At 46.5% G+C, this 26,079-nt stretch overlaps 1 protein-coding gene across 1 annotated transcript; it reads left to right on the plus strand.

Moving 5' to 3' along the window:
• The first annotated feature begins 13,536 nt into the window (after window positions 1-13,536).
• PABPN1L (PABPN1 like, cytoplasmic) lies at window positions 13,537-25,943 on the plus strand. The gene is made up of 8 exons (XM_081920243.1): window positions 13,537-13,927; window positions 15,645-15,816; window positions 16,869-16,974; window positions 17,834-17,901; window positions 18,713-18,819; window positions 20,169-20,256; window positions 20,846-20,991; window positions 23,205-25,943. The coding sequence occupies exons 1-8, from the start codon at window positions 13,908-13,910 to the stop codon at window positions 23,242-23,244; spliced, it is 747 nt and encodes a 248-aa protein (XP_081776369.1). The 5' UTR covers window positions 13,537-13,907; the 3' UTR covers window positions 23,245-25,943.
• Window positions 25,944-26,079: the final 136 nt, after the last annotated feature.

Consider the following 26,079-nt stretch of genomic DNA (forward strand, 5'->3'; position numbering starts at 1 on the left):
CTTTGGCTTTAAGTAAAACAGAAAAGAAAAGATAAAATCCAAAAAGAACCCAACAAAAACCAAGTGAAGGAAGCTTACCTGTAAACTACCTTGCTAGCTAGCCAAGAAGATACCAGATTCACCTCTGCTCCAAAGGAAATCCAAAAACAGAAAAAAAAATCCAAACTTTTTTTCCACTGCCAAAGTTTCTTTCTTTTTCGTTTTCGTTTTCGGTTGGTTGGTTTCTTCTTCTTTTCCCTCTTTCTCCTCGTTTTTTGGGGGGCTTCTTATTTATTTTTGCGGTTTTTTTGCGAACCGAGGAGTCATGCGCATCATCGCAGGTCCGGAGAGCCAACTGCGCCGTTCTGACCGACAGCAATTCCTGCTGGGTTTCATTTCAACTCCTTGCGTTCTTGGATGGGGTGGGGGTGGGCAGGGGGGTGGGCAGTTGGGGGTGGGAGGAGGGGGCTTTCATGCACTTGGACCTTCACCGTTCCGATGTATACCCTTTGAAGGAGGACTTAGACGTGCAACTGTGGGATCGAAAGAAATTTTCGTAGAATAAAGCAAACAAAAAAAAGCAAAAAAAATTATATAAAATCCACCACTTTGTGCGTGTGCGGAGAGTGTGTGTTTGCGCGTGTGTGTGTGTGTGCAAGAGGCAGAAGTGACTCTTGGAAGCCCCTCCTCCCTTGGTGGATTATAAATCTGTTGCATTTTTTTTCTCTCAAAGAGCTTTTTTGTTAAAAAAAAAAAAGAGTTATAAACAGCCACCTACACACCCACCCAGCCTGTTCCAGAGAGAGAGAGCACTGTTCCAGAAAAACCTGTGATCGTCTTCTGCCTGTTCTTGAGCAGAAAATAACTGTACCCAGGGCTTTCCGCCTGGAGCTTCTACCCTTCCTCCACTACCTCTCTCTACTCTCCGTAACCTCCCAAACTCCAGGCGGCCTCTTTTTGCAGTTTTGTCATCCTGACTTCTTCCAAACACCCACGAGAATCAAAGGAAGTATTTCATTTTCCCTCCTACGTCCATGGCCTGTAGATACCCCTTGGCTTCTCGTTATGTGTGTGTGTGTGTGTGTACATGTCTCATCTTTCAAATGTCCTGTGACAAAAAACATCTTTGCCCCCCTTCTTTTCTTTTTCCCTTACCCCCTTTCTCTTGGTATGTTTTGGCTCTCCCCACCCCACCTCAGGCCTCTTTTCGTCTTCCATTCCCACTAGGTTTACAATTATTTCTGGGAGGAAACCAACAGATGCTTGTCCTTAGATATGATGGAGGAGGAGGAGGAGGAGACAATGTCGATTTGTCACATTTCATGCATCGTTGTACAAAGCGCTGAGGACGGTAGTGCAATATGGGGGGAAATGGCACGGCTGTAGGGACGGAGGGCGGGGGACCCTCACAGAGGCTGCCCAGCCATGGGCTCAGGGCAGAAACGTTGTACCTTTAATGTGAATGTATATAGTATTTGCAGAGGTCCAAAAATACTAATAATGAATAATAATAATAATAATAATAATAATAATAATAATGAGACTTTTTGCCAAATAATTTAAAAAACACACAGACAAACCAACTAAAAGTATGCTAACAGTTGGGAAATAGGTTTTCAAAGAAAGACAAACTTACGTGGTCATTAGGAGGTGTAGTTTTCTGGAATTCACAGAATACTTTGTGCTTTTCTTTTTTCCAAAGGAGGGATTTTGAAAGAAAGGACCAGCTCCCGGCATATGACAGCACTGTGGACAATTGCCTAGAGAGGCTATATCAGCTACTCCTTCCTTTTTTTAGCTGCTCCACCCATATTCCCCTCGACCACTCTCTCTCCCTCTCCCTCTGGGTCCCTCCCTCCATCCCACTTTTGTATCATCTTCCATCTCTCCCCCCCCCCCAGCCCTAGGAAAAAGGCATGCCTGGAATCAGTGGCCATGGCTGGCCATTGGAGCTGGTAGGGCAGAAGGCAGGAGGCCCAACTATAGATGGCGCCAGAGTCAATGTTAGGCGGAGTCAACTCATTCTAGCTTTGTTCCCATCCTCCTTGCTTTGTACAACAAGGGCAGTACTGAGCCTAAGGAGGAGGGGGAGGACACTGGCAGGCAGTGCTGCCAACTGGACGGGTGGTAAATAAGGCAGGCGGGTAGGTGGCAGCAGACTGAGGTTGGAGGGGCAGTGCCACCCCTGCCCCAATGGACCAAGCTCCACTACAGCTGAAATGAGAAGGGAAGATACTAAGTTCTACAAACCCTCCACTCGTTCTCTCCTTTCTCAATCCCCTTCCACTTTTCTACGTAGCAGACCCATGATTTGACAATGTCAAGATTCCCTTCCTTGGTTCTAGGTCATTACAAAAAATAGACAAGGGAGGAGGAAGGCGAGAGCAGATCGTTCATGTGTCCCTGCATGTTGGAGGCATTTATTATAGCCAGTTGCTGTTTGTTCAATGTTGGCTCCACAAGACAACCTTCTAAAGGCACTCTACTGGTGGTGCTTCAGCCTCTTGAAGACAGATCTGCAAGGTGTGGCATGGTCCCAACAGGGGAGCTCTGGCTGAGGCTTCTCCTTTAAAAGCACAGAAGGCCCAGGGCAAAAGTGAGGTCCTGTTCTCATTTATGAAACCATGTAAGACTTGCTCTAGAGTGGCCACTGGTACAGCATCCAAGATGACACAGATTTGCAAAGGCGAGATTATATGCCAATTCATGTGTAGGTGCCAATTTTGAAATATTTCTTAGGAGTTAAATAGAAATGCCATTCATCTCACCATAATGGCCAAAGACTGTAGGCAGGTGGCCTGGATGGCTCTCTGCTCTCCCTTCTTGGGGTTCTTTATCTTTAAACCAAACTTGGGCCAGATAACCTTCCAAGTCAAGTCCACCATCAAATTGAGGATTATAATCTGAATATCAGTTGCTGGAAGCCACAGGAAGGGAAAGGGCTCTTTTGCTTAGGTGCTGCTTGCAGGCTTTCCATTGGGGTATCTGGTTGGCCACTGTAAGAACAGGATGCTGGACCACATGGGCCATTGGCCTGATCCAGCTGCTGGGCCACCCTAGCTTTATCTTATGCCATGGAATACAAGGGTCTCATTGCATTTCATTGCAACTGGCAGGCAAGAGAAGAGTACAAACTGATCTCCTTGATGAGATGATTCTCTTGTGCAACCCAATTTCTGGCCTCCTGACCTGCATTCCAGTTTGTGGCCAATAGCTCTCTGCTGCAGTCAGTAGCCTACAGAGTCAGAGGTAGCTGCCTTGGGGTGGGGAAATGGAATGGACAGTTGTTTAATACATGATGGAATGTTTAGTTTCTGCCACTCCATCTTCAAAGTAACTCCTGCTATCTTCTTTGCGCTCTCCAGAAACCAGGAGAGGGGAAGAAGTTAGCAGTAGATTTGCATGCTGAGGGCCCTGTCAGTATCTCCATTTACAAAGATTTTGGGTGTTGAGGCAGTACATTCCTGTGATCCTGGAGAATTGTTGCCACTCAGAACAACAGGTCTGGGGTAGATGGACTATGGCGTTTACTCCATCTCCATGCGTGCAAAACCAGTAGTACAGCATTGCTTTACCTGGTGGGCAGGAACCTCCTCCCGAAATCTCTTCTGTCCCATATGCAGCATGCTATCCAGTTCCTTCTGTCATCTGGGCTGAGCTGCCCCATTTGTGTTAGCTGCATACACCGCCTGTGACCGTAGCTGTGCCTGTAAAACTATCGCTGGAAGTGTTTTTCTGTTTTTACACCCAAAGGTCTCCTCTGCAGCTACAGTAGGCCAACATGTCTTGATCTGGTGCGTTTTGCTCAGGGCCTCAGCAGGAGAGGCTTTTATCGATGTGAGACAGCTGATGTGAGGCAGTGAAAGCAGGAAAGAATGTGCAAGCTAGTTGTTGGTAGCTGTCTACTGTAAAACAGCTGGGCCTGCTACTTCACGGTGTCTGAACCAGTCTGGAACCCTTGCTGGGAATTTGTTTGAGCAGTCTTGGTATTTTAAAGTGCAACTCTATGCATGTCTACCTAGAAGTAAATCCCACTGAGTTCAATCAAACTTACTTCCAGGTATGCATCTGTGGGATTGCTGTAAATGCAGCCAAAGGCCGCTGAATGAGAAAAAAACCCAAATTCCCCTTGCAACTGCTTTATTCCTCCCTTGCAGCCTTGTTCACAAGGCGATTTTTTTTATAAATTTCCCCAGCCTTCCCCAACCAGGGCCTCCAGTTGTTTTGGACTACAACACCCATAAGCCCCAGTCAGCAGGCTGGTTTTGAGTGAGATAGGTATCTTCCCCAACCTGTGAGATCTTCCTCTTTGCAACTGCAGTCCTCCACTGCTGCCACATGGCAGTGAAGCGGCGGTGGTTCATAGGGCCTTGCTTTGCCTGCCTGCCTTCAGCTGGGGTTATTTAGAAGCAGACAGGCAACAAAATGGATCTGAATTTCCTCCTCTTGCTGTAAGAGTGTCCTGCTTGTTTCTCTGCACTATATGTGTATATTGTTTATTTGTTTTTCTCATGCAAAGAGGTAATATATAAATGGAGTGTTTTCAGATATGCTCACTGGCTCATCCCTTAGTTTGCCAAAACTTCATCTCATGATTATGGGGGTCACGTCCGGCGTTTCTGTCTGCGCAGGCCATTTTTCTCGTCTGCTCTGCATCTCTGGACCTCATAATGCTACCTCTGACTGGCTGGGAAACCACAGACAGAAGAAATCCTTTAGGAATTTAACAATATACCAATGGATAAGGAATGGAATAAGCTTACATTCAAACCAAATCCTAAAGGAGGGAGATTGTCTCCATCAGAGCCTCAAACAGTTGTCCCAAATCTGATAGCTTTAAAGTATGGTATTCCGGTGTATGCATGCTTTCCTCTCTACCCTCATCTCAATGGTTTCCAAAATGACCCCCCCCCCAATGTGGGCAACAAGAAACAAGCAAAAAGCAGGAGGCAGCTATAAAAGAAGGGGCAGAGGTAGGGCTTTGATCTTCCATGATTGAAACCAATGCAAGTGTTTCTGTTGTCAAATAAGGGCTTCGTTTACAATGCTAATTGTTCAATGGGGGGGCTTCCTTACTTTGTTACGGGGTGGGGTGGGGGGTGGCTTGCTTTCCAAGTCATTTTTCTGTGAGATTTCCTGTTCCAAACTGCATCAGGCAAGGAGGCCTTTTACTTCATGAATGTGTCTGCCCTTCGCATCCTGCTCATTTTCAGATTCCACTCCCTACCTGCCAACTGCAAAAGTGGTATTCCCTCCAGAGCACAAAGCAGCTGGGTGGGTTTAATAATAGCCTCAGACAGGGAGAACTCTCCAATACTGAGAACTTCACAGCCATTTGTTCTAAGGAAAGTGGGCAGGCTGCATGATGGCACTAGCATTCCTAGAGACATATGTTGTGACAGCTTCTGTTCATGGCCTCACTTGTGTCACCTCTGTAAAGCTGAAGGGGTGGCCCAGTTTTTACAAAGCATGGAGCTAAGACAGTATTTCTCAAACTGTGGCACCTGCCCTGCCGGAAGGTGCAAGAGACTTGGAGAAGGTGGATCTTCCGGGAGGGAAGGAGCCACTCCCCCCCACCCCACTAAAACTGGGTTGTCTTGTGATCTGTCTCCTCTTCAAGTTGCTTCCAGATTTGACATTTCTGGTGGAACTTCAGTAAGCTATAAAGTCTGCTGCCGCTGACCTGGTTTGCAATATCTCCATAACTTGTTTGCAAATTGAAGTCCTCCTCTGGTAGCACCCTAAGGGTTTGTTTACACTTCCACTTGTCCTGTACCTAGAAAACATGGCTCCAAGCGGTTTTCCCCTTGCCCCACTCCTTTCCTAGATAAAACCTGTTCTTTAGCATGAAATCAGAGTAAACATCAATCTAGAGAAAGCCCAAATTGCTGTTTGCTCCAAGTGAATGCTAAAGAGTGGTTTTCCTCAGGGAAAAACTGTGGGACAAGAGGAAGTGTGGATGAACCCTAAGTTAGGACCTTCAGACCTTTCATGAAAAATCTGTTTGGTGACGATGGATGGAGGCCCAGCCTCTTCAGGTGGTTCTGCACTCAGGTGTGGTTTTCTCCAAGCTACTCCTTTGTCAATTTGCCGATCTATAGTAGCACAGGCCACTGTTGGAGGCAGAGGGCCTCTGAATGCCAGTTGCTGGAAACCACAGGTGAGGAGAGTGGAGTTGCGCTCAGGTCCTGCTTGCAGGTTTTCCACAGGGGCATCTGATTGGCCACTGTGAGAACAGGATGCTGGGCTAGATGAGTCACTGGCCTGATCCAGCAGCCAAGCTCTTCTGAACGCTCCTTAATTCCTTTTAATCGCCCTGTCATACCCTTAGCTCTGATTAGACTGAATAAGGTCCAAGAGGTGGCAATTATTTCAAAGTCATTTAAGACAGAGCACATGGTTCTAATTATGGGTATGTGGCCATGGGTGTCCCAGGTGAGAGGTGAGGAGGTTGCCAGCATTTGGTTTTCTGACAAAGTTAGGGAGAGAAGCAAAGAGGAAGATCACTAAGGCTTGGACTAACTGGTGTGATGGCTTTGTAGCTCATAGGAGTGGGAAGCCAGAGCAGCCCATCCTCTGTCTTTATGAGAGCATGGCCTTGAATGTCTGTGAAGCATCCTCAAGTCCATTGGCCCAAACTTTCCCATTGGTTTAAAAAAGTGGGTGGAGGGTGAATTACTGGTGAAAACAAGCTGAAATGTTCTTTCATTGAAATGTTCTCCCAGTAGTCTTTGGGTGTTCACACAAATGAAGCTAACAGTCCAATCCTATGCATGCTTTACCCAGAAGTAAACCTGAGTAGAAAGTAGAAGAGAGACATTTTTTAACAGAAAGGAAAATTTACAACCATGGGAAACTTCAGGTCCATCCTTAGCATCCCTTATGAAGATGCTTTCTCTAAGAGGCCCTCCCTTTAATTTCAGTTACATTGTGGTATTCTTCCAAATTCAACCCCTTCAGCATGCTTTAAATTGTTCCCAACCAAAGTTGGTCAAACGGCAAGTGTTGACCTGCTGGATGTCTATGTCAGACATGACCTTTTGGACAGGCTGCATCCAATTCACACAACCATTTTACAGTTTGATTTTGTTAATGGCTTGAGACATGCAGAATTATACTGTGACTCACCCTGTGGCTCACAGTGCCTTTCGTGAACACGGCTGAACATGGACACAGGGAACCATTCTTTTGTCTTGCCAGTTGAAGGCACCAAAGTTCCATGGAAAAGAGGCAACTTGTCTTGAAACAAGGCCAACTGATCATCCTTCTTAACTTCTTGAATTGGGGGTTGATAGTCCAATTTTCCCTTTGACCAAAATGTCAGGTGTCTTTTGAGGTCACACTCTTTGGTTGGGTGCTGATTCTACTTTGGTCCCTCCCTCCCTCCCTCCCTTCCCTGATACTTCCAAAATTTTGAAGGCCTGACCACCTGGGGAACAAAAAACTTATTTCTCCATGGTCACCGACTATAATCATTTTGGGTTCCTCTCGAGTCTCATTTTCTGTCCCATCCATCCGTTGTTCCAGAAAGACCATCCAGCTGCTGTTTCTCTTGACTTGGCCTCACCTGTTCTGTACATACAGTCCCAGGGTCATCATGAAACAAAGCACTGAATGTTTCTTGTGTGTGTGCAGGCTTCATCTTCCCTAGCAACCAACATGGGAAAGGGCCATAGCTCAGTCACAGAGCACATGCTCCAGGTTCAATCCCTAGCATCTCCAGGTCAGACAGGGAAGGACACCTGCCCGAAACCCTGGAGAGCCATTGCCAGGCACTGTGAACAATACTGAGCTAGATGGACTAGTGGTCTTTGTCTAAGGCAGCTTCCTATGTTCCTAAACTGGGTCCATTGACAAACAGTGGTGCTTCATTTGCCACTGATGCCCCTCTCTACTTCTGCTTTAGCCAAGAGATGGTGAGATGAGATGTTCAGCACCTCCCACCGACAGCACCCGCCTCCCATGCAGTTTGCCATACGAATGCCCAGACTGCGAATTTGCCCCCTCATCCGCAGTATAAACAGGCAGGAGACAAGCAATATGCATGGTGGTATATGTGATCCCCCCCAAAAAATAATGTATCATGCAGGTGGATATTTTGAAAAGATTGGTCCCGTCCCCCCCACATTTTAATTCATGTGAAAATATAATGTGGGAACCGGAGGATGTGTTCTGAGTGTGTTGAGCGAGGGTGCTTTTGGGGTCAGACTCTGAAAGGAGGACCTGAGGTCACCCACATTGCCTTGGAAACAGATGGTCTTCCCATGGTATGTTTTTGGCACACATTAAGACATAAAGGTGTCATTATCATCATCATCATCATCATCACTGGTCCTCGGTCTCTTGGGGGAAAGCCTTTGCTCTGAGAGTTAGAAGCAAATGGGAGGAGAGGGGAAACGGAGGTACAGAGAAGCCCCGTAGAAAGGTAAACGCAAGGCCAATCTAGCTTTAAAGACTTTCTGTTCAACCTCATTATTAGATGGGCAAAATTCTGAGAACTGTTCCAGCTCTAACAGTTCTATAGCCAAATAATAATAATAATAATACCAGGCTCAGGAGTGGTTATGGAGGAGAACTTGGTTCAAATCCTTCTAGAATGCATACACAACCTTGGCCAGCCTTTGCTTATTTCTTTTTTAAAAATAAATAAAGTTAAGGTGGCCTTGTTGGCTATGAGAAAAGAAATATATATATATATATATATATATACTCACACAGTCCATATTAGGGCAATACCTTTATTAGGCCAACCAAAATTTTGTGGATATGACCTAATCAAAGCAATTATGGGGGAACCAAAGGACTCCTTTCCTTGATTCTTTTCGCTGGCGTATGTCCCGAGGCTGGCTCCTTTCTTGGCCAGAAGGGATGCAGCATCTGGACCAGAAGTGGCTCGTTCTTGGGCCTTCTGCTGTTCCTGGAGCGGCTCAGCCAAAAGACTAAGAAACAAAACGGACCGGTGGCATTGCATGTGAGCCCTGCAGCCGCCAGGCTGAGGAAAGCACCATTCTCAGGGTGTTTGGGAAGCGTGTGTCACATTTAGAACCGTGCAATACTTGAATCCGAGGGTGTTGTGAAGAGGAGGGAGGGGAGGACGTGGCTTTGTACAGACGGGCATGGGTGCGCGTGTGTGTGGGTGTTTGCAAAGAGGTTTTAAAGAGAGGAGAATTAATAGAAATTTAAAACAAAACAAAAATTTTAGGAAATAAAACCCTAACTCCCCACCCCGACTCCCGCCACCCCATCCCCCGATCATCTTCCCCTGGTGTTTGTGGGTTTCTGTGGCCATTCCAGAGAAATAACAATGTGATAGGAAGGTTGTTTTTCTGTTCTTGTTTCGGCATGCTGTCCCCGACTCCCTCGCTGTTTCCTGCTTTCTCTAAATGTACTGTATGTTTGACCTGTGAAAGATGTAAACATTATGATTCAGGTTACGTCTGTTCTTAACTCTGTATCCGTGTAATAAACAAAATTTAATATCACCCAACCGGATCTGGGTTTTTTTGGGCGGGGGGGCTTCTTCTTCCTTCTGCCACGTTAAGTAAGTGAGAGCCTGCTTAGTGTAGTAGATAGGGGATGGAGTGACCTTTTTGGCTGCATAGGCCTGATGTCACAGGTGATTTGGTGCTTTGAAGTCCAGATGTTGGGACTTCAAAACACAGCACAGGAAGCAAGGCACTGCTGGAACAAAGAGTTCCCCCCCTTCATTTTAGCAGGGAGTGACATGCAAATCCCTTACTGATTCATTTTTCCCAATTGAGCAGGATTGAATTTAATTTAAACCAAACAGGATTCAGCCCCCTGTTTATCAGCTGAATGTATTGGCTGCCCGCACCAGTTCCCTGCTGGGAAGTGACCTGCACAGCCAATGCAGAATTCCCAAGTGATGTCAGCTGATCGACAGGTGGATGTGATCTTGGGGGGAAAGGTCATGTGAGGCCAAGATTGGGTCACAAGCCAGAGTTGTCCCACCCTTTAAAAAGGGTAAAAAGGTAAAGGACCCCTGGACGGTTAAGTCCAGTCCAAGGCGACTATGGGGTTGCGGCGCTCATCTCGCTTTCATTTTAAAAAAAAAATTATTCATTTTTCAAACACATAATAAAAAAACAAACAAAACACAAAACAAAGACATACAAAACATTTAAACATGTATAATTTCATAATCTTATTTTCATGCACCTTCTTTCTCCCGACTTCCCCATACCTCCCTTTCGCTGCATCCTTATTTTACAATTCTTTAGCAACTCCTTTAGTCAATTATCTATTTAATTCCCTTTCATTGAGTTTTCTTTAACTTGTTAGTTACAGCTGTAATTTTCTGCTTCTTACCCCTTGACTTCTTAACACTCCTCAATTTTACAACAATTTTTAAGATATATTTTAAATTTCTTCCAATCCTCTTCCACTGTCTCTTTCCCCTGGTCGCGGATTCTGCCGGTCATCTCTGCCAGTCCCATGAAGTCAGTCACCTTTGTCTGCCATTCTTCCAGAGTAGGTAGTTCTTGCATCTTCCAATACTACAATAGGTAGTTCTTGCATCTTCGCTTTCAGGCCAAGGAAGGCGACGTTTGTCCACAGCTTTCCGGGTCATGTGGCCAGCGTGACTAAACTGCTTCTGGCGCAACGGGACACTGTGACAAGTGCCAGAGCACATGGAAACGCCGTTTACCTTCCCGCCACAGCAGTACTTAATTATCTACTTGCGCTGATATGCTTTCGAACTGCTAGGCCTTCTACTGTTCCCAGAGCGGCTCTGCCAAAAAAATTAAAAAACAAAATGGACCTGAGAGATCCGGGTTCAAATCCCACTCAGCTGCATGACACTCACTGGGTGACTTGGGGCCAGTCACCTCTTTCAGCCTAACCTACCTTGCAAGGTGGGATTGAAATATAATCAACCAACCAATAAGGAAGTAGTCAGATTTGTATAAATACAAGAACCAGAGGCACTTTGGCACTCCAGCTGGAACCCAGGCTCCAGTAACTCCAGGTGCCAATGAATGTGCAAGAATTCAAAAGAGAAAATGGGGGGAAGTTGGTATTTGTTGGTATTAATCTTAATTAATCATTTACAGAGCCATTACAATGAAGTGATAGTTCATTTCTGTAGCTATTGCTGCTGTTTTAGGCTTTAACAGGCCTTAACTCAAGCCTGCATGCCTAATATTGTTGACAGTCTTGAAACCAAAATGTAGAAAAATAGTTTAAGCCTTCCATCCATTCTTTGAGAATAGCAATGTTGGCCTGCATAAAGACAAAAGGAGCCTGCTGGCGCATGCCAAAGACCCATCTAAGCAAGCATCCTGTTGATACTGCCAGCAACTAGTAATCAGATGTATACTACCCCTGGCTGTGGAGGTTCCACTGAGCTATCATGGCTAATAACTGCTGATAGATCACTTTTCCTCTTCCTCCAGGGATGGGGAACCTGCTACTCTCCAGATGTTGTTGTCTGCAGCATGAACAATAATTGGAGATCCCTGAATTATTTTAAAAGGGGAGGAGGAGTTAGACTATAAACATAGAGAGCCCTGCTGGGTGAAACCTAAAGGTCCATCTCAGTTAGCATCTCACAGGAGACAACCTGACACCTCTAGGAAGCCCAGAAGGAGGTTACATTAGAGAAATAGCCCTCTCCCACAGTGGCTCACCAGCATCTGCTCCTTAGAGATAAACTGCCACTGTACACAGAGGTTTCATATAACCATGCTAAATAGCCACTGATCGCCTTCTCCTCAAAGAGTTGGTCTAATTCCCTTTTAAAGCCATGTAAGCCAGTGGCTATTGCCACATCTCTTGGCAGAAACAGCTCCTTCAATGAATTATGCACTGTGTGAAGAAATACTTCCATTTGCCCTGAATCTCCAGCCAAACAGTTTCATTGAATTACCCATGAGTTCCAGGGAACTCCAAACAGGTGCTTTCCAGATGTTTGGGAGAACAACTCCCATCAGCCCCAGAACAATTTGTTGGCGTCCGTGTGTCTCAAGAAGAAATGGAGTGCACCTCTGGGGGTGAAGTCAAACCACAGTGTTAGCAGTACCAAAGTGACCTCCCTGGGGAACAAGCCTGAGCAGTGTGCATGGAGGTCCTGGGCTGCCCAGACAACAAGACCTGCATCTTGGCATCAGTGATGTGGTCCAAAGGAAAGCAGAACAATATTCTTGGCACCAGCTTGGCTGCAGGAGCTGCCAGAAAGAGGTGTACAAGGTGCTATCTAACTGCCTTAGGGGCTTCACTTCTGGATTTGTGTAGCATTTACTCCTTAGCCATTTCTTCTCCTGATGATATCCCACAAGGCAGAAGAGGTTGAGGATCAGAGTTTTCCTTCTCCTAGATGGGCTACCTTCCCAGGTTGACGAGCCCCATCTGCCCCTCATTTCCCCCTACAGCACGTGCAGAAACTGCCTTCTCAACCCTTTGCCCCACTATTGGTGTTGTCCGCTCAGTCTGACAGAGCCTGTCTTTGCATGCAGGGAAAGTCTCTAACTCACTGAGGGTGTGAGATCCACAGGCTACCCTCACCTGGTTTAGCTGGCCAGTCGAAGCCGGGGTGTGGCCACTGTCACATGCTTCCAGGAGCCTCAGGTGAGAACTAAGTGCCCCAGAAAGAGCACATGTCCCCTGCCAGAGGTACTACCATTCCCCAGTACCCCAAAAACCCCATAACACTTTAAACACTTTAAATCAAAATACACATGCAAAGCCATGACCATTATTACAAGTAAAACCAGCTAAGTCCCATCTATAAACAAAGGGACACATCTTAACAGAGTGAGTGTGGTTTAGTGGTTAGGAGCAGCGGACTCGTAATCTGGGGAACCGGATTTGCTTCCCCGCTCCTCCACATGCAGCTGCTGGGTGACCTTGGGCCAGTCACACTTCTTTGAAGTCTCTCAGCCTCACTTATCTCAACAGAGTGTTTGTTGTGGGGGAGGAAGGGAAAGGAGAATGTTAGCCGCTTTGAGACTCCTTCGGGTAGTGATAAAGCGGGATATCAAATCCAAACTCTCTTCTTAACCAGCCTTGTGTGGCAGGGAGCTCCAAAGGCCTAAGATTATAACAAACTATGCCCCATATTGACTGTGAGTTCTGGGGGACCTGCTCCCTGCCTTGCAAACCTTTTTCCACCTAGCCCTGGAGGGCGGAGCCCCAATTGACTCCAGCTTCAAAAGCTGCAGCTACTGAAGAGGCCAGGGACCACCTTGTCTGTTTCTTAGTGCAGACTGTTTCTTTAATAATATGCTGCATTTATTAATTTTTATGTTGTATCTCTGTATTTGTGTCTTTTTTATATAAAAACTTATCTTTATTTATTTGAAAAAACTATCAGTGAAATACACACACACACACACACTTGATATTTGGAGGTATTTATAAATAGCCTGGATCGACATTTCAAACAAATGCTTTCCCCAGAAACTCTCATGCTGTATTATCTTAGCTAATTAAAATAATGTAAACTCTTATGTCATAATTGGCAGCGTCCCATATCTTCTGCTGTAGTCCACAAAGTTTTCCCAGCTTCTTGAGAATCTAACTTGCCTTTGCCTGCCTTCTTTGAATCTGTGAAAGTGTGTCAGCTTAACCAGAGCTGCAAACACTCTCTGTTTTTGTGTTGCATTTTTGTATATCGCTTGGAGGTGTTTAAATGCAATTGAGAAGTGCCTTTAAGCAGACCAGTAAAACTGACCTTGAATTGGCTGTCAGGATTCAGGAGGTGTTTTTCTCTTCTCTGCCCCCATCAAGGTAGCTAGCCCCACCTCCAGGGGCTCAAACTCTGCATCTGATTGGCTGTTGATGTATCAAATGGAAGGCCAGAAACCTTCTTCACCTGTTGCTTCTTCCAAACTGGCCGGAGCCTCTTCCTTAACGTGAGATAAAACAGAAGTGGACTTGCTTGCAAAAAAGGGTGTGAGTGAGCAGCAATGTTTGGACTTGGGGCAAGGTAATTATAAAGAGGGAGCGAGACGCTTGAGTGGGTCTGAAGCTCTGTAAGCCTCTTTCTTGGTTTCAGGATGGGTGGGGCCAGGGCCTGGTGGGTGCAAGGTCCTCCCTGCCAGCTGGGAGAAAGAACTGGAGAAAGGTGTACAGGAGGGAATAGGGGCTTCTGGTGCTTTTTGCATCCCAAAGCAGCAAACTCCATTGTGGCACCTTAAAAGCAAGCATATTTATTATGGGAAAGCAAGCATTTGTGGACATTTAAAAGGTGACTGTGAGGTGCTGCTTTCTAACCATGGCACCTGCCAAAAGAAAGGAAGGCTGGTGCTCTATGGGGTATCTGGTTCCCCCAAATTAGCTGGCTTTTTACTTGCAAAACTCCATTTCCCTTGGATTTCTCTGCTGGAGTGTTCTGCTTCCTTCCTTCCTGAACTCAAACTATCATCTTGCTCCCTGTACATATATTCCTATTTACAAAATAGGGATGTCTTTTAAAGATGGGTGTATCCTGCTATAATGGGGATGGGAATCCTCGGATTTGGGGGCCAAAAAGAGCCCCCCTCTTTAGCTGCCCAAGTGAGTCTTCGGAGCTACACACCCACAACGCTCAACGACCCTGTTTTACTCCCTCTTCAAGTGTTTTTGCTGAGCGGTAATATGTCCTTGATCTCTGGTAAGGCCTCTTGCTTTGCTGGATGGAGGAGAAAGAGCAGTATGTGAGCGTGTGTAGAAACTAGCCTACTGTACAAAGGTAAAATTTACATTTGTTGCACCGCCCACTTTTTCCCCTGCCCCCGCCCTCCACTAGCATGTGGTCCCTGGAAGAGAATGTGACCCACAGCCTGAAAAAGGTCCCTTAGGTATACTCTGCCCCCTGCACCTCCCTCCCTCCCCCCCCTCTCTCTCTCTCTCTCACACACACACACACACACACAGTTTCACTCACCCCACACACTCCGTCCCTGAAGCTCCCCTGTGCCTCTAACCTGGTTCCTGGGAACCTGTTCTACCATTAGACAGCGTGAAGAGCTTGCCTTAGGGATCTGATTTATGTATGTCATGAAAGGGCAGCAAATTGCACATTTTTTTATTATTATTATCATTCTGCTTCTATTGCCAGGGAAGATGGGAGTCACTTGTGAGATTTTCTGCCTCAGGCAGACTGAACTGGGGGCTGGGAGAAGAAGGATGTCGTTTACTGCTTTGCCTCAGGTCCCTTAGATATATACTCTGCCCCCTCCACCCCTCTCTGGCTCTGCTTCACATAAAGGCTGCAGTCCTATGTGCGTGCTGGAGAATGAGCCTTATTGAAATCAGTGGGGCTTAGCTATGATGAGTGAGGAATCTTAGGACTATGCTTTAAGTCAGGGGTGGAGAACATCTGTGACACTCCAGAGGTTGCTGGATGCCAACTCCCAACTGCCTGAGCATCCAGGGATGATGGGAGCTGTAGTCTGGCAACATCTGGAGGGCCACAGCTTTCCTCCTCTTTGCTGCAAGTGTCTGTGGTTGGAAAGAATTGAATTAGCCCAGCTGCTAAGCCTGCATGCCATGGACACAAATTTCTGTGCTTTACGTTTTTGTGTCCTGGGGCTGATGGGAGTCATAGTCCAAAACACGTGAAGGAAAACAGGGGTGGGGGCAAAGGCCGGATGAGTCTGTGTAAATTCCCAGTTACTTTAGAGCTCCAGCTCACTTTTGGTGCTTCTGTTTTCCTCCCCAAGCCCCCAGTTCCCTGATGCTGATTCCTGGTGGCAGAACCCTCCGTCTCTAGCCACTGCCAATTCCCCCTGGGATGCGACTGAAATCTCAGCTTGGCAGAAGCACCTGGAAGAAGAGACCAAGCTGAGTCCTCTGAAAGGAGATAGAAAGGAGCTCCTGGAAGTGGAAGACCCTGTGAGTCTGGACTGTGGTTGCCCCCATATATTGTCAGACTCCTAAATCTTTTCCAGCCAGCATGGCCAGGGATAATGGGAGTTGTCATCCAGCAACATCTGAAAGGCACCATGTTGACTTTTTTTGGGGCAGGAGAAACAATAACAGAAAGAGCTTCTAAGGCAGAGTTTCCCAAACTTGGGTCTGCAGCTATTTTTTGGACTACAACTCCCATCATCCCCTGCTAGCAGGACTAGCAGTCAGGGCTGATGGGAACTGTAGTCCTAAAACAACTGGAGACCCAAATTTGGGAAACCCTACTCTAAGGGATGACTTGAAGGCTGTGAAGGCTTGTTTTGGACTACAGCTCCCATCAGTGCTGACTAGGGGTATGGGAGTTGTAGTCCAAAACAACTGGAGTGTACCAGGTGGGTGAAGGGGGATCTGGGGGATGGATAGAGCCCTTGTTTGTTCAGGCATCTAAAGTACATGTTTAAAGTACTGTTGATCTGGCTGCATCTTTTATATTTGCTTTTATGCATATCTGATTTGTTGTGAAGGCAGCCTGTGATCAATTTTGGTGAATGGTGGATTTATGGTTGCTAAGCTTAAATAAGTAAAAAAAACAAAATAAAATCCAAAAGGGATCAGCTGCAAGGGTGCTTTCTTGCAATATGGTTTCATTGGAGCCAGGAATATATTTCCGAGAGGCTGTCTGTGTAGCTGGGTGAGCAGGTTGGGTTAACCGACTCAGGTGGCAAACAACAAACCATCTCCACTTCTGCTGAGCCTTACAAAGTTGTGTGTGTGCCTGCACATGCACACACACACACACACACACCTATCTACTTAGCCAACAATGGAACTTTTGAGTTTGCAAAGAGCTTTGGAATTGAAGGTCTAGAAGCCTGAGCTTCCCAATCAGAATGGGCAGCCTGGTTTTGCACAGGAGTCTCACTCATTCCCTCCTTGAACAGAAGCTGGCTGAGGATGGGCTGATTACTCTGCTGTACTCCTTCAACACAACCCTGTGCACCTCTCTTATTGCCTCCTCCCCCAATCTTGCTATGCAGGAACTGGAGGCCATCAAGGCCAAGGTCCGTGAGATGGAGAAGGAGGAGGAGTGGCTGCAGGAGCTGCAGGCCGAAGCAAAGAACCTCATCATGAGATCAGAGGCAGGTACGGTTTTCGTGAGTGTTTTAAGGGTTGGCTGACAGCAGTATGCTGTTATCCCAAGCAGCTTCACTGTGTGATTCCAAAAGATATGTGTGCCCCAGAAGACCTTGTAAGCATTGGGCAATGCCACCTCAAGAGCCTGCAAGTGAATGGAGAAAGGAAGTCATAACTGGGCACTACCTGTAATATTAGGTTGCCAGTCTTTGGGCAGAGCCTGGGTTGTTCCTTTGAACAGTGCCTAGATCCTGATGTGACGCTCCCATTGGGAATCGCAAGTGGGAAGGGCACTGCTGGGGATGATGATAGTTGTCATCCAACAGAAATGGAGGTTACTAGGCTGGCAAAGGCTTTTAGAAAAGAAGCCATGTTAAGTATAACTTCTGTAAATTTGCATCCTTGAGTTTCTGGACCTCAAGACTGCATGGACAGGTATTATGAGGACAAGTTAGGAAAGCCAGCTTGCTGCAGTGGCTAATAGTCTGGGGGAAAAACAGGGGAGAACTGCATTCAGATCCTCACTCAGCCATGAAGGCTAGCCACTACTTATGCTCAGGCAGACCTTCATTGCAGGGTTGTTTTGATGTTAAAATGGAGGAGGCCATATGCCCTGCCTTTAACTCCTTTCAAAACAGGTGGGATATCAATGTATTTTTTTTATGTGGTCTTATTTCAAAGGGCTGAGAACTCAAAAGCAGGTTCTCAAAACCCAGAAACTGAACTCCAACTCCCATCAGCCCCATCCAGGCAGGACAGCGGTCAAGGAAGATGGGAGTTGGAGTCTAGTAACCTCTGAAGAGACACAGGTCAACCACCTCTGGCATACCACGATTCCCATGAGGTCTCCTCCTCCTCCCTTCCACAGGACTTGGTTTGCCTCGGGCAACTCAGGAAAAAATGGAAGTTGACCAGCGCTCTGTCTACGTGGGAAATGTAAGTGAGATGGGGCTTCAAGGGAGCTGGAGCAACATTGAGTGTCTGGGCTAGAGACCCTGCAGAACAGTCTCCCCTTGTTGCTGTGATGCCAACCAGTTGACCGCAAAACACATGGTTAGGATACAAGAACGGTCGCGATTGGCAGGCATGAGCTTCAGCACCTGTCTTCCAAAAATTAAGACACGTTAACTCCCAGGAGGAAGGGGGCTTTTAGGACCTGATACGTCCTCAGCATGTGGTTAAATATTCTCTTGCTGCAGAGGCTTTGCTGATCTTTATAAATCACTGTGTACTCTCATAAGAACACACTGAGTCAGTCCATTGCGGGCTGCTCTGTCAGGCCTTCTTGGTGGCGGTTCCCTATTTGTGGAATGCCCTCCCTGTTGAGGTGTGTTCCTCCCCCTCGTTATTGACTTTCAGGAGGAAATCAAAAACATCCCTGCTGACCCAGGCATTTGATGTCGGAAAGCCAGTGTTCCTGGCAGCCCAGGATTTTAGAATGGTTCCCCCCCACACTCCAAAATTGTTTTGTTGTTGATGTGCTTGCTGCCCTGGGCTCCTCTGGGAGAAGAGGGGCAGGATGTGATTTGAATTCATCACCACCAAGCTCAATATTGTCCACTCTGGCTGGCAGCAGCTCTCCAGGGTTTCAGACAAGGGGACACCCCCAGCTCTAGCTGGAGATGCCAGGGATTGAACTAGGGACCCTCCGCCAAAAGCAGATGCTTTCCCCACTAGCCTCTGCCTCTTCCCTGAATCGTTGGGCAGTGGGGCAGAAGTCTGGACACGTGTGATGTGATCTTTATAGGTGGATTATGGGGGAAGCGCAGAAGAGCTGGAGTCCCATTTCAATAGCTGCGGTCAGATCAACAGAGTTACTATCCTCTGCGACAAGTTCTCCGGTCATCCTAAAGGGCAAGTGATTTGATGGTGGGGAAGGGGGGCAGTTGTGGTTTTGAAGGATGGGGTGGCTGCCTCTCTTGAGGGCCAGGTAGATGGATGGGATGGCTTCCGGGTGCCAGAGTGAATGCAGACTGGGGGGAGCGGGGTGCTGGCTCCTCCTCTTTGTTCGTCTCATGGCTCACAGGAAGGCAGATGGAACAAGCCAAGATGGTGATGAAGAAAGGGATCATCCTACACATGGCAGGGCTCTGGGGATCAGCCATGAGCAACAGGGCCGGGTGTGGGTCTTGCCAGGTGCCCAGTGAGTCTGACCCCTGAGGCTGCCCCTCTGGATCAGACATGTTCCTCTCTGTCCCTCCCCTCCTGGCAGCGCAGATGGTAAATGGCTGAGTGGCCATCATGTCTTTCTGAAGGTTTTGTATTGCTCCAGCAAGTCATTGAGATGAAGAGTGCTTCCAGAAGGCTTGTTTATCAAGCACTAAAAGCCTCATACCCAGCTTTGCATGGGAATTATAAGGAACCAAAAAATCGTTGTAGTTTTGATATCAGTGGGTTAAAATCAGTGCACTTTTGAAGGGTTCAGTCCACCATCTTGATTCACAGCGGCATCCATTTGTATACAAATGGACAGAAACCTGCTCTGTGACCTCAGGAAACTATCACACAAAATTTGGTTACAGTATCTTAAGAGGTGTCTAAATGCATAGATAACAAAGAGACACACAACTTTCCAAAATAGTAGATTCACCCTGATTTGTTTGCAGGGATGCACTAAGACAGGGGTGATCAACTCCCAGAGTTAAAAACTGACAGTGATCTACCCCCTTTTGGGGGGTTCAGGTCAGTTGTTGAGCCTTTTTTAGGGTAGCCGAAGTTCTTGAGCTTCATGGCGGAGGCACTGATCTACCGGTGATCTGCCATAGGCATCTGGTGATCTACCGGTAGATCTCACGATCTACCTATTGGACATGCCTGCACTAAGACAATGCTGGCTATTGAGGTAGCATTCAGCCTGATTTGTTTGTGGAGGAGGCAACGTTGCAACAAAGATAGTGTTATCTAACAGTTTCCAGTGCATTTTGCCATCACTTTCCTTACCACAAAATGGCCAGTCTTTTGGGGAAGCTGGCTTGTTTTTCAGGAGCTTTGAATTCACTCTAAGTGCACAACCTGAATTGGCAGGGATGTGATTGAATCACACCTGAAAATAGAGACAGTCTGGGGGCACATAAAGATGCAATGAGGAGGACAAATCTGCTTCCCATTGTGGCCCCAGGGGGAATACACAAGTGCATCTTTCTCCCATCAGAAGCTTGCAAATTGGCCCCAGGTGACTTTCACAGCTCCTCCTGTTGTTGCAGGTATGCCTACATTGAGTTTGCTGACAAGAGTTCTGTGAAGGCTGCTGTGGAGCTGGGCGAGAGCACCTTCAGAGGCCGTATCATCAAGGTTTGTATCATGGGAAGAGGAGGGGTGTCTGGGGATGCAGAACCCCACCTTGGGGGTGTGGGCTTGTATTTCTAAGTGGGTAGGGGACCTGCTTTGCATCCAGAAGGTTCCAGGCCCAGTCCCTGGCACCAACTCCCCATAAGCAGCTGATGGGAAAGGCCTCTCTCTCCCTGAGACCCTGGAGGGCTGCTGCCAATCAGAGTAGACAGTACTGGTCTATGGGTACCTATATACCTTTCCCTATCTGTATCTTTCCAAATGTGGGTGTGTTGCTTTCCAAACTGGCCTTTCACTTCCATTCTATGTAACTACAGCCCAGTGTTTCACTTCTGTGCAAAATTTCAAGGTGCCTTCCATCATGTGTTCACATCCCAGTCCAAGATGGAAAGCCAGGGATGTGGAAACTTGCACCCTCTGCAGATGTTTGGCTCGATCCTTCCATCAGGCCCAGCCAGCGTGGACAAGGCTCAGTCAGGGCTGATGGGCAGTGTAGTGAAACAACACCTGGAGCAGGGGGCAGGCTCCCCATCTCTGCTGTAAGTGATGTGAGCTAATTTTGTGGCACCATGTTGTCTTTGCTTCGCTTCAGGTGTTGCCCAAGAGGACCAACATGCCAGGCATCAGCTCCACGGACCGGGGTGGTTCCCGGGGTGCTTTCCATGGCCGGGGGGCTTTGCCTCGCCGCTCCAGTTTCTGTGGAGGGCAGCGTTTAAGGCCACGTGGAAGGGTGCACAGGTGAGTGGACAGCAGAAGAGTGCTTGCCAGTCCAACATCACAGTAAGGCTATCATTCCATCAATACAAGCATTTCTGTTTGCCAGGTGGAAGACTCTTCCCTTCTCTCTTCCCACACCCCAATCCTGTCCAGAGGGTTTTCCTGAGCAGGTGTAGGTGTGTGTGTGTGTGTGTGTGTGTGTGTGTGTGTGTGTGTGTATGTGTGGAGAAGAGTCCCATAGCACTCTGTTGGTTTCTGCTAGCACAACAACTTAGTTGCATCCAGCCCTGGATGTCTGAGGCTAGGAACTGAAGGAGAACAGAGGACCTCTTCCTGCTATATACCGTCTTTCTGGGGGACGGTATAAGATGCTGGCACAATCTGCCACTAGCAGCACATTGGCTCCTGGGTGCTGCTGCTGTCAGGCAGGCTCAGCATCACCTGTGCATCTGCGTGGCCAGCAGGGCCTGTAAGCTGCACGCAGACAAGGAGTTGGACACCTTAGTGGTGCCCATGGGCAGCAGTTCTCTTTTCCATATCGGAAGGAACAGAAATGAGCAACCCGTCAGCTCGGTATCCCAGAAAGAGCAGCTGGCATGGAGTGCCCCTGGGAGCGAGTGTGGCACTTGTGCTGTTCTGGCTTGGCTTGCACTTTCAGCATCCCCAAGTTGTTTTCGGGGGTGGGGGTTGACACCTTTGCCCTAGATGAGCCAAAAAACTACTTTTCTGTCTTTTGCAGGATCTAAAAGCTTGTCTGAGTACAGGGGTCTGTGTTTAGGGCTGTCTCTATACAGCATTGACAATCCTCTCTGCTGCTGTTGAGAGTCTGGACTGATTGTGATAACTAAGGGTTTATTTTAATAATTTAGATCCCGATTTTCTTTAGCAAACTGAACCCAATGTGCCTAACCATTAAAAGACCAAATCCAAAGTAAAAAAACACTAAACGGTATGAAAAAATAGCAATGGCAAAATATCATTTATTTTATTTTATTTATTCATTGCATTTATATGGCACCCTTTCCCTCGAAGCTCAAGCTGGTCACATGGTTTTCCAACTCCCCATTTTATCCCCACAGCAACCTGGCAGTGACTGTCCGAAAGCCACCCAGTGTGCTTCATTATTAAGGGCTAGAAATTTGCTGTGTGTGGTTGTCAGTGGTAAAACAATACCATACTTGTACACTGAGATCACACAGCATAGAATATACCCAGCTTTGTGCATAGCTCCAGCTGACCATGGCCCTGAATCAGTTTGACAAGGCCACTGGGAATCAATTCTATCAGTGATGGATGGCTCTTGTAGCTAATGAGCAAGTGGCTTATATGAAGGAAAGGCAGAACACCCTTAGAGGCTGAGTTGATGCATTTACTCATCTAGATTGGCTTTTAGAGTCTCAAGAAATTCCTTTTCTCCTCCCAGTTCCCTTTGCTTCTCCTGACCTCTTCCACTCCATTTTGTATGCATTTCTTAATTTTAGTTGGTTTTTGGGGACAGCATCCTGCAGTTGGGATGTTGGGAAAGGGAAGTTCATATAAGGGAGGCCTACAGTTCTGCAACAAAGGGTTGGGTGGATTGTGGAAGAGCAAAATATATCATAGGCAAGGGTTCTGTTAAGGGCTGCATTCATTCGGGGGCAATCTATAGGGCAGAGGTGGGGAACCTCAGCCCCAGGGGCCTAATGCAGCACTCCAAGACTCTTTATTTGGCCCTTGGGATTCTCCTCTGGCCACACCCCTCGCCTTGCTCTCCCATCTTTGAATGCTTACCTGTGACGACGCCTCTAGCTTGCAAACATGGAGACGGGGTGTTTGTGCAGGTAGAAACATCTGGTACTAGCATGGCTAGAATGTAGCCTACACTGGTGTTAAGGTAAGAGTCACATCCATTGCTCCACCCATTGTTAATCTGGCCCTGCCCACCCTTGTATGCGGCCCCCGGAAAGTTGCCCATGAGTGTGGCCTTCCAGCTGAAGAATGCTCCCCATCCCTACTATAAGGGACTGCCGTGGGCAGGGCAACTATCCCCCTCCCCCACTTTCTCTGCACCTGCCCTCCATTGTTTCTTTCGTTGGCACCAGCATGAAATTAGGCAAAGCTCCTCTTCAATTTAAGAATTCAATATTTTATTTTATTTTACCCTTTGAGTAAATGATGCCTAGGCCAGGGATGGGGTGGTGAAACATCTGGGCTAACTTTTGCCATGGCCAATGTGTGTGTGTGTTCTTTTCCAGGGGCCGTGGAAGACTTTCTCCTTGGTTCATGCCTTACTAGGCAGTGGGACAAGGTGACCCAAGCCAGGACTCAACTTGGACCGGAACGGGAGCAAAAGCAAGTGGATCCGCCCAAAGAATATTTCTCCTTTGTTATCCTGTGAGAGTGACTTGCAAGCGTTGAACTTCTATGCCAGTCTTCCAGACAAGATACACAGGGTTATCTCCTCCTTGGGCAAAGAAAAAAGAAATGCTGGAGTGGCCCAATGGGTGCAAAAAATGACTTCCCCCCAAATTTAGATGTCATTGTTTAGAGCTTCATTTGAATTTTCTCTTGATGGGTAGAAAATTAGAACTCTGGTAGGGTCTGGAACCCCCCCCCCTCCTTCTCTCTGCCACCCTTTCCGTGATTCTTGGCATGCTGTATTATCCTCGCTGGATGTTCATCTGCTGATTTTCTTGGTAAGCATTTGACTCTAGGGATGGCTTCAGAAGGGGACTAAGTAGCATCCTGGTAGGTGTTTTAAATGTACATCACCCAAACCCAAATGAGGACTTGTTTCCTTTGAAAGAGGCCGGATCCAACTCTTACATAGAGAAACAAACAACTGGCATGCTAGTGATGAACAAATCTTGCAACTAGGGCATCTATTTCCATTGCTCTTTCTCTCCCCACCCCTTCCTCACCATTGCATCTAAAGGAGTGTCTATGCTATGAATCGTAAGCTGAGTTAACTATATCATGGTCCTTCTGCTCACCCTCTCATATGATCGCGAACAAATACAGTTAGATCCCAAGTCCTGTTGGAAAACAGGCACTTCTGTGCTTCCCAAGGTTCCTTGGCCAAAGCCATTAATTGTATATATATTTATTTTAAAAAACTGTTAAGTTTGCAGGGCAGGTGTGTTGTGAAGCTCTCATCAGCCTTAGGTGTCTTTGTGTAATACTTTGCACCTTTGCACCCCATTCAGCCTAGTTGTGTAGAACCACTTTCTGATACGTGGGCTTGTGATGAAGGTGTAACTCAAAATGGTGGACCAGTTTTGTACACCTTTGCTACCTGCTTGAGCTTAAACTGATGGGTCTAATCTGAGCATTTTTAAATTCCATTCTCTTCCCAGCTTGGGAGGAGCTGTGGAGGCCAAATGAAGGAAATTGTGTGGATTTTGGTGGGCTGGGAAGAGAACCACCAAGGGGTAGTGGTGGAGGCAGCAGGGTGTCTTTATTCCTGTCTGCCTTGCATGTCTTGCATTTCTTTCCTATCATATCCTCCTTTTAAAACTAATTTAAGAAAAGCTTATTTGAAGTTAACCTATTGCCTATTTAAATGAGTTTTTTTACTATTGCACTCACCTACTATTTATCTTTTAGACTGTTTTCATTCCAGCCCAAAAGAATCCCAATGAAATGATAGATACTAAAAGCAGCTTTCTGCAAGCCTGAAATAATAGGACTTGCCAGATCAAAACATTAATAATGATAAAAAAACTCAAACCTTGAAAGTTGTTCATATGGGCGAAACTTATCACCTTGTTTTCTGAATTGCACTGTTATCCGGAATGGACAGTCTAGCTCACATCTTAACTAAATTTATATTTCACATTTAGTGTTTTTACAGTAGCCAGCAAATTCTAAAAGAAACATCTGTTAAATTCCATAATTCATTCTAGTAATCTTTTCCTCAAGCACTGCAGTTCCAAGAAGTGTGGTACCTGGAGGTGGCTGCAGGTCACCTTTACAGGGTGAAAAACATGACCTTTTGATTTTGGCAAGTGAAAAGATGCAACTTCAAGTCCTAAAGGGATAAGAAAAACAATAAATCCCCTGGGAAGTTCTCTTGTGTAAGAGAACTGCAGAGGAGAAATGTTCCTGGGGATTGTATCCTAAAGGAGTAATAAATGGGCAGAAGTTGAAATAAGCAGAGTGAAAAGGGGTTTTTTGTATTAAATTTGTATGTGAATAGAGATGGCATTTGTGGTAATGTTTGTAAGTTAATATTTTTTAATAAAATAAAAGATCCAACTGATTAAACTAAACCCACAACAAAAGCATTGGCTGTGGATTTCTCTCTGGGCTAATCTACCTCCTTTAAGAGGTCATGTTGCATGAACATAAAAAAACCACGAAATGCAGTTATTTCTGGACTATGCCACTTTGGACAGCAAATTGGTGACAGGGTTTTTTATATCTCTGTTACCTTTTTCAGGTGTTTTTTTTGAAGCCCTCCATGAACCCAGAAGGTCAGAGATTACTAACCTAGCTGTTTCCCTGACATGCTAACCTACTGCACTAAAGGGATTTTTAAAGGGGCATTTAAATATGCAGCTCCACCTGCAGACTGAAGTAGTACAATCCAGTAAAGGGACCTAGCTGAAGAGCAGATATTTTGCAGGCAGAAGAGCCCAGATTCAGTCTTTGTGTGACAAGCACCTGTAATCTGATGCGGACTCTGAACAGACAAAATACTGATCCACTCTCATGGTTTAATCTCCCATTTTTAATAGCCCCTCTGAGCTGCCCTAGCTAGTTCTTTTGTAACAGGTTTAGAACCATTAAGGAAGTAGAACCAAGCTCAAGTAAATAGGCCACTTTGGGGGGCACCTTATTGGGGTTGATCTACTGCATCCAACAAGCGAGGACCACCAACAAGGATGATTTTAAAAGAGGATTATAGACATCATGGATGATAAGGCTATCAATGGCTATGTTCTCCATCCACTGTCAAAGGCAGAATGCTGGAGTAGATGGGTCACTGGTCAGATACAGCAAGCTTATTCTTATGCTCTCATCCAAGTTATTTCTCTTACCTGGGAGACATCTTACTAGCAAGAGGGGGCTTTTCAACTTTTTCATGGTATTGCTACAACCATTCCCTTCCATATATGTTGGTGAACA

Source organism: Podarcis melisellensis (assembly GCF_964234715.1).
Source record: "Podarcis melisellensis genome assembly, chromosome: 8".
NCBI classification, from domain to species: domain Eukaryota; kingdom Metazoa; phylum Chordata; class Lepidosauria; order Squamata; family Lacertidae; genus Podarcis; species Podarcis melisellensis.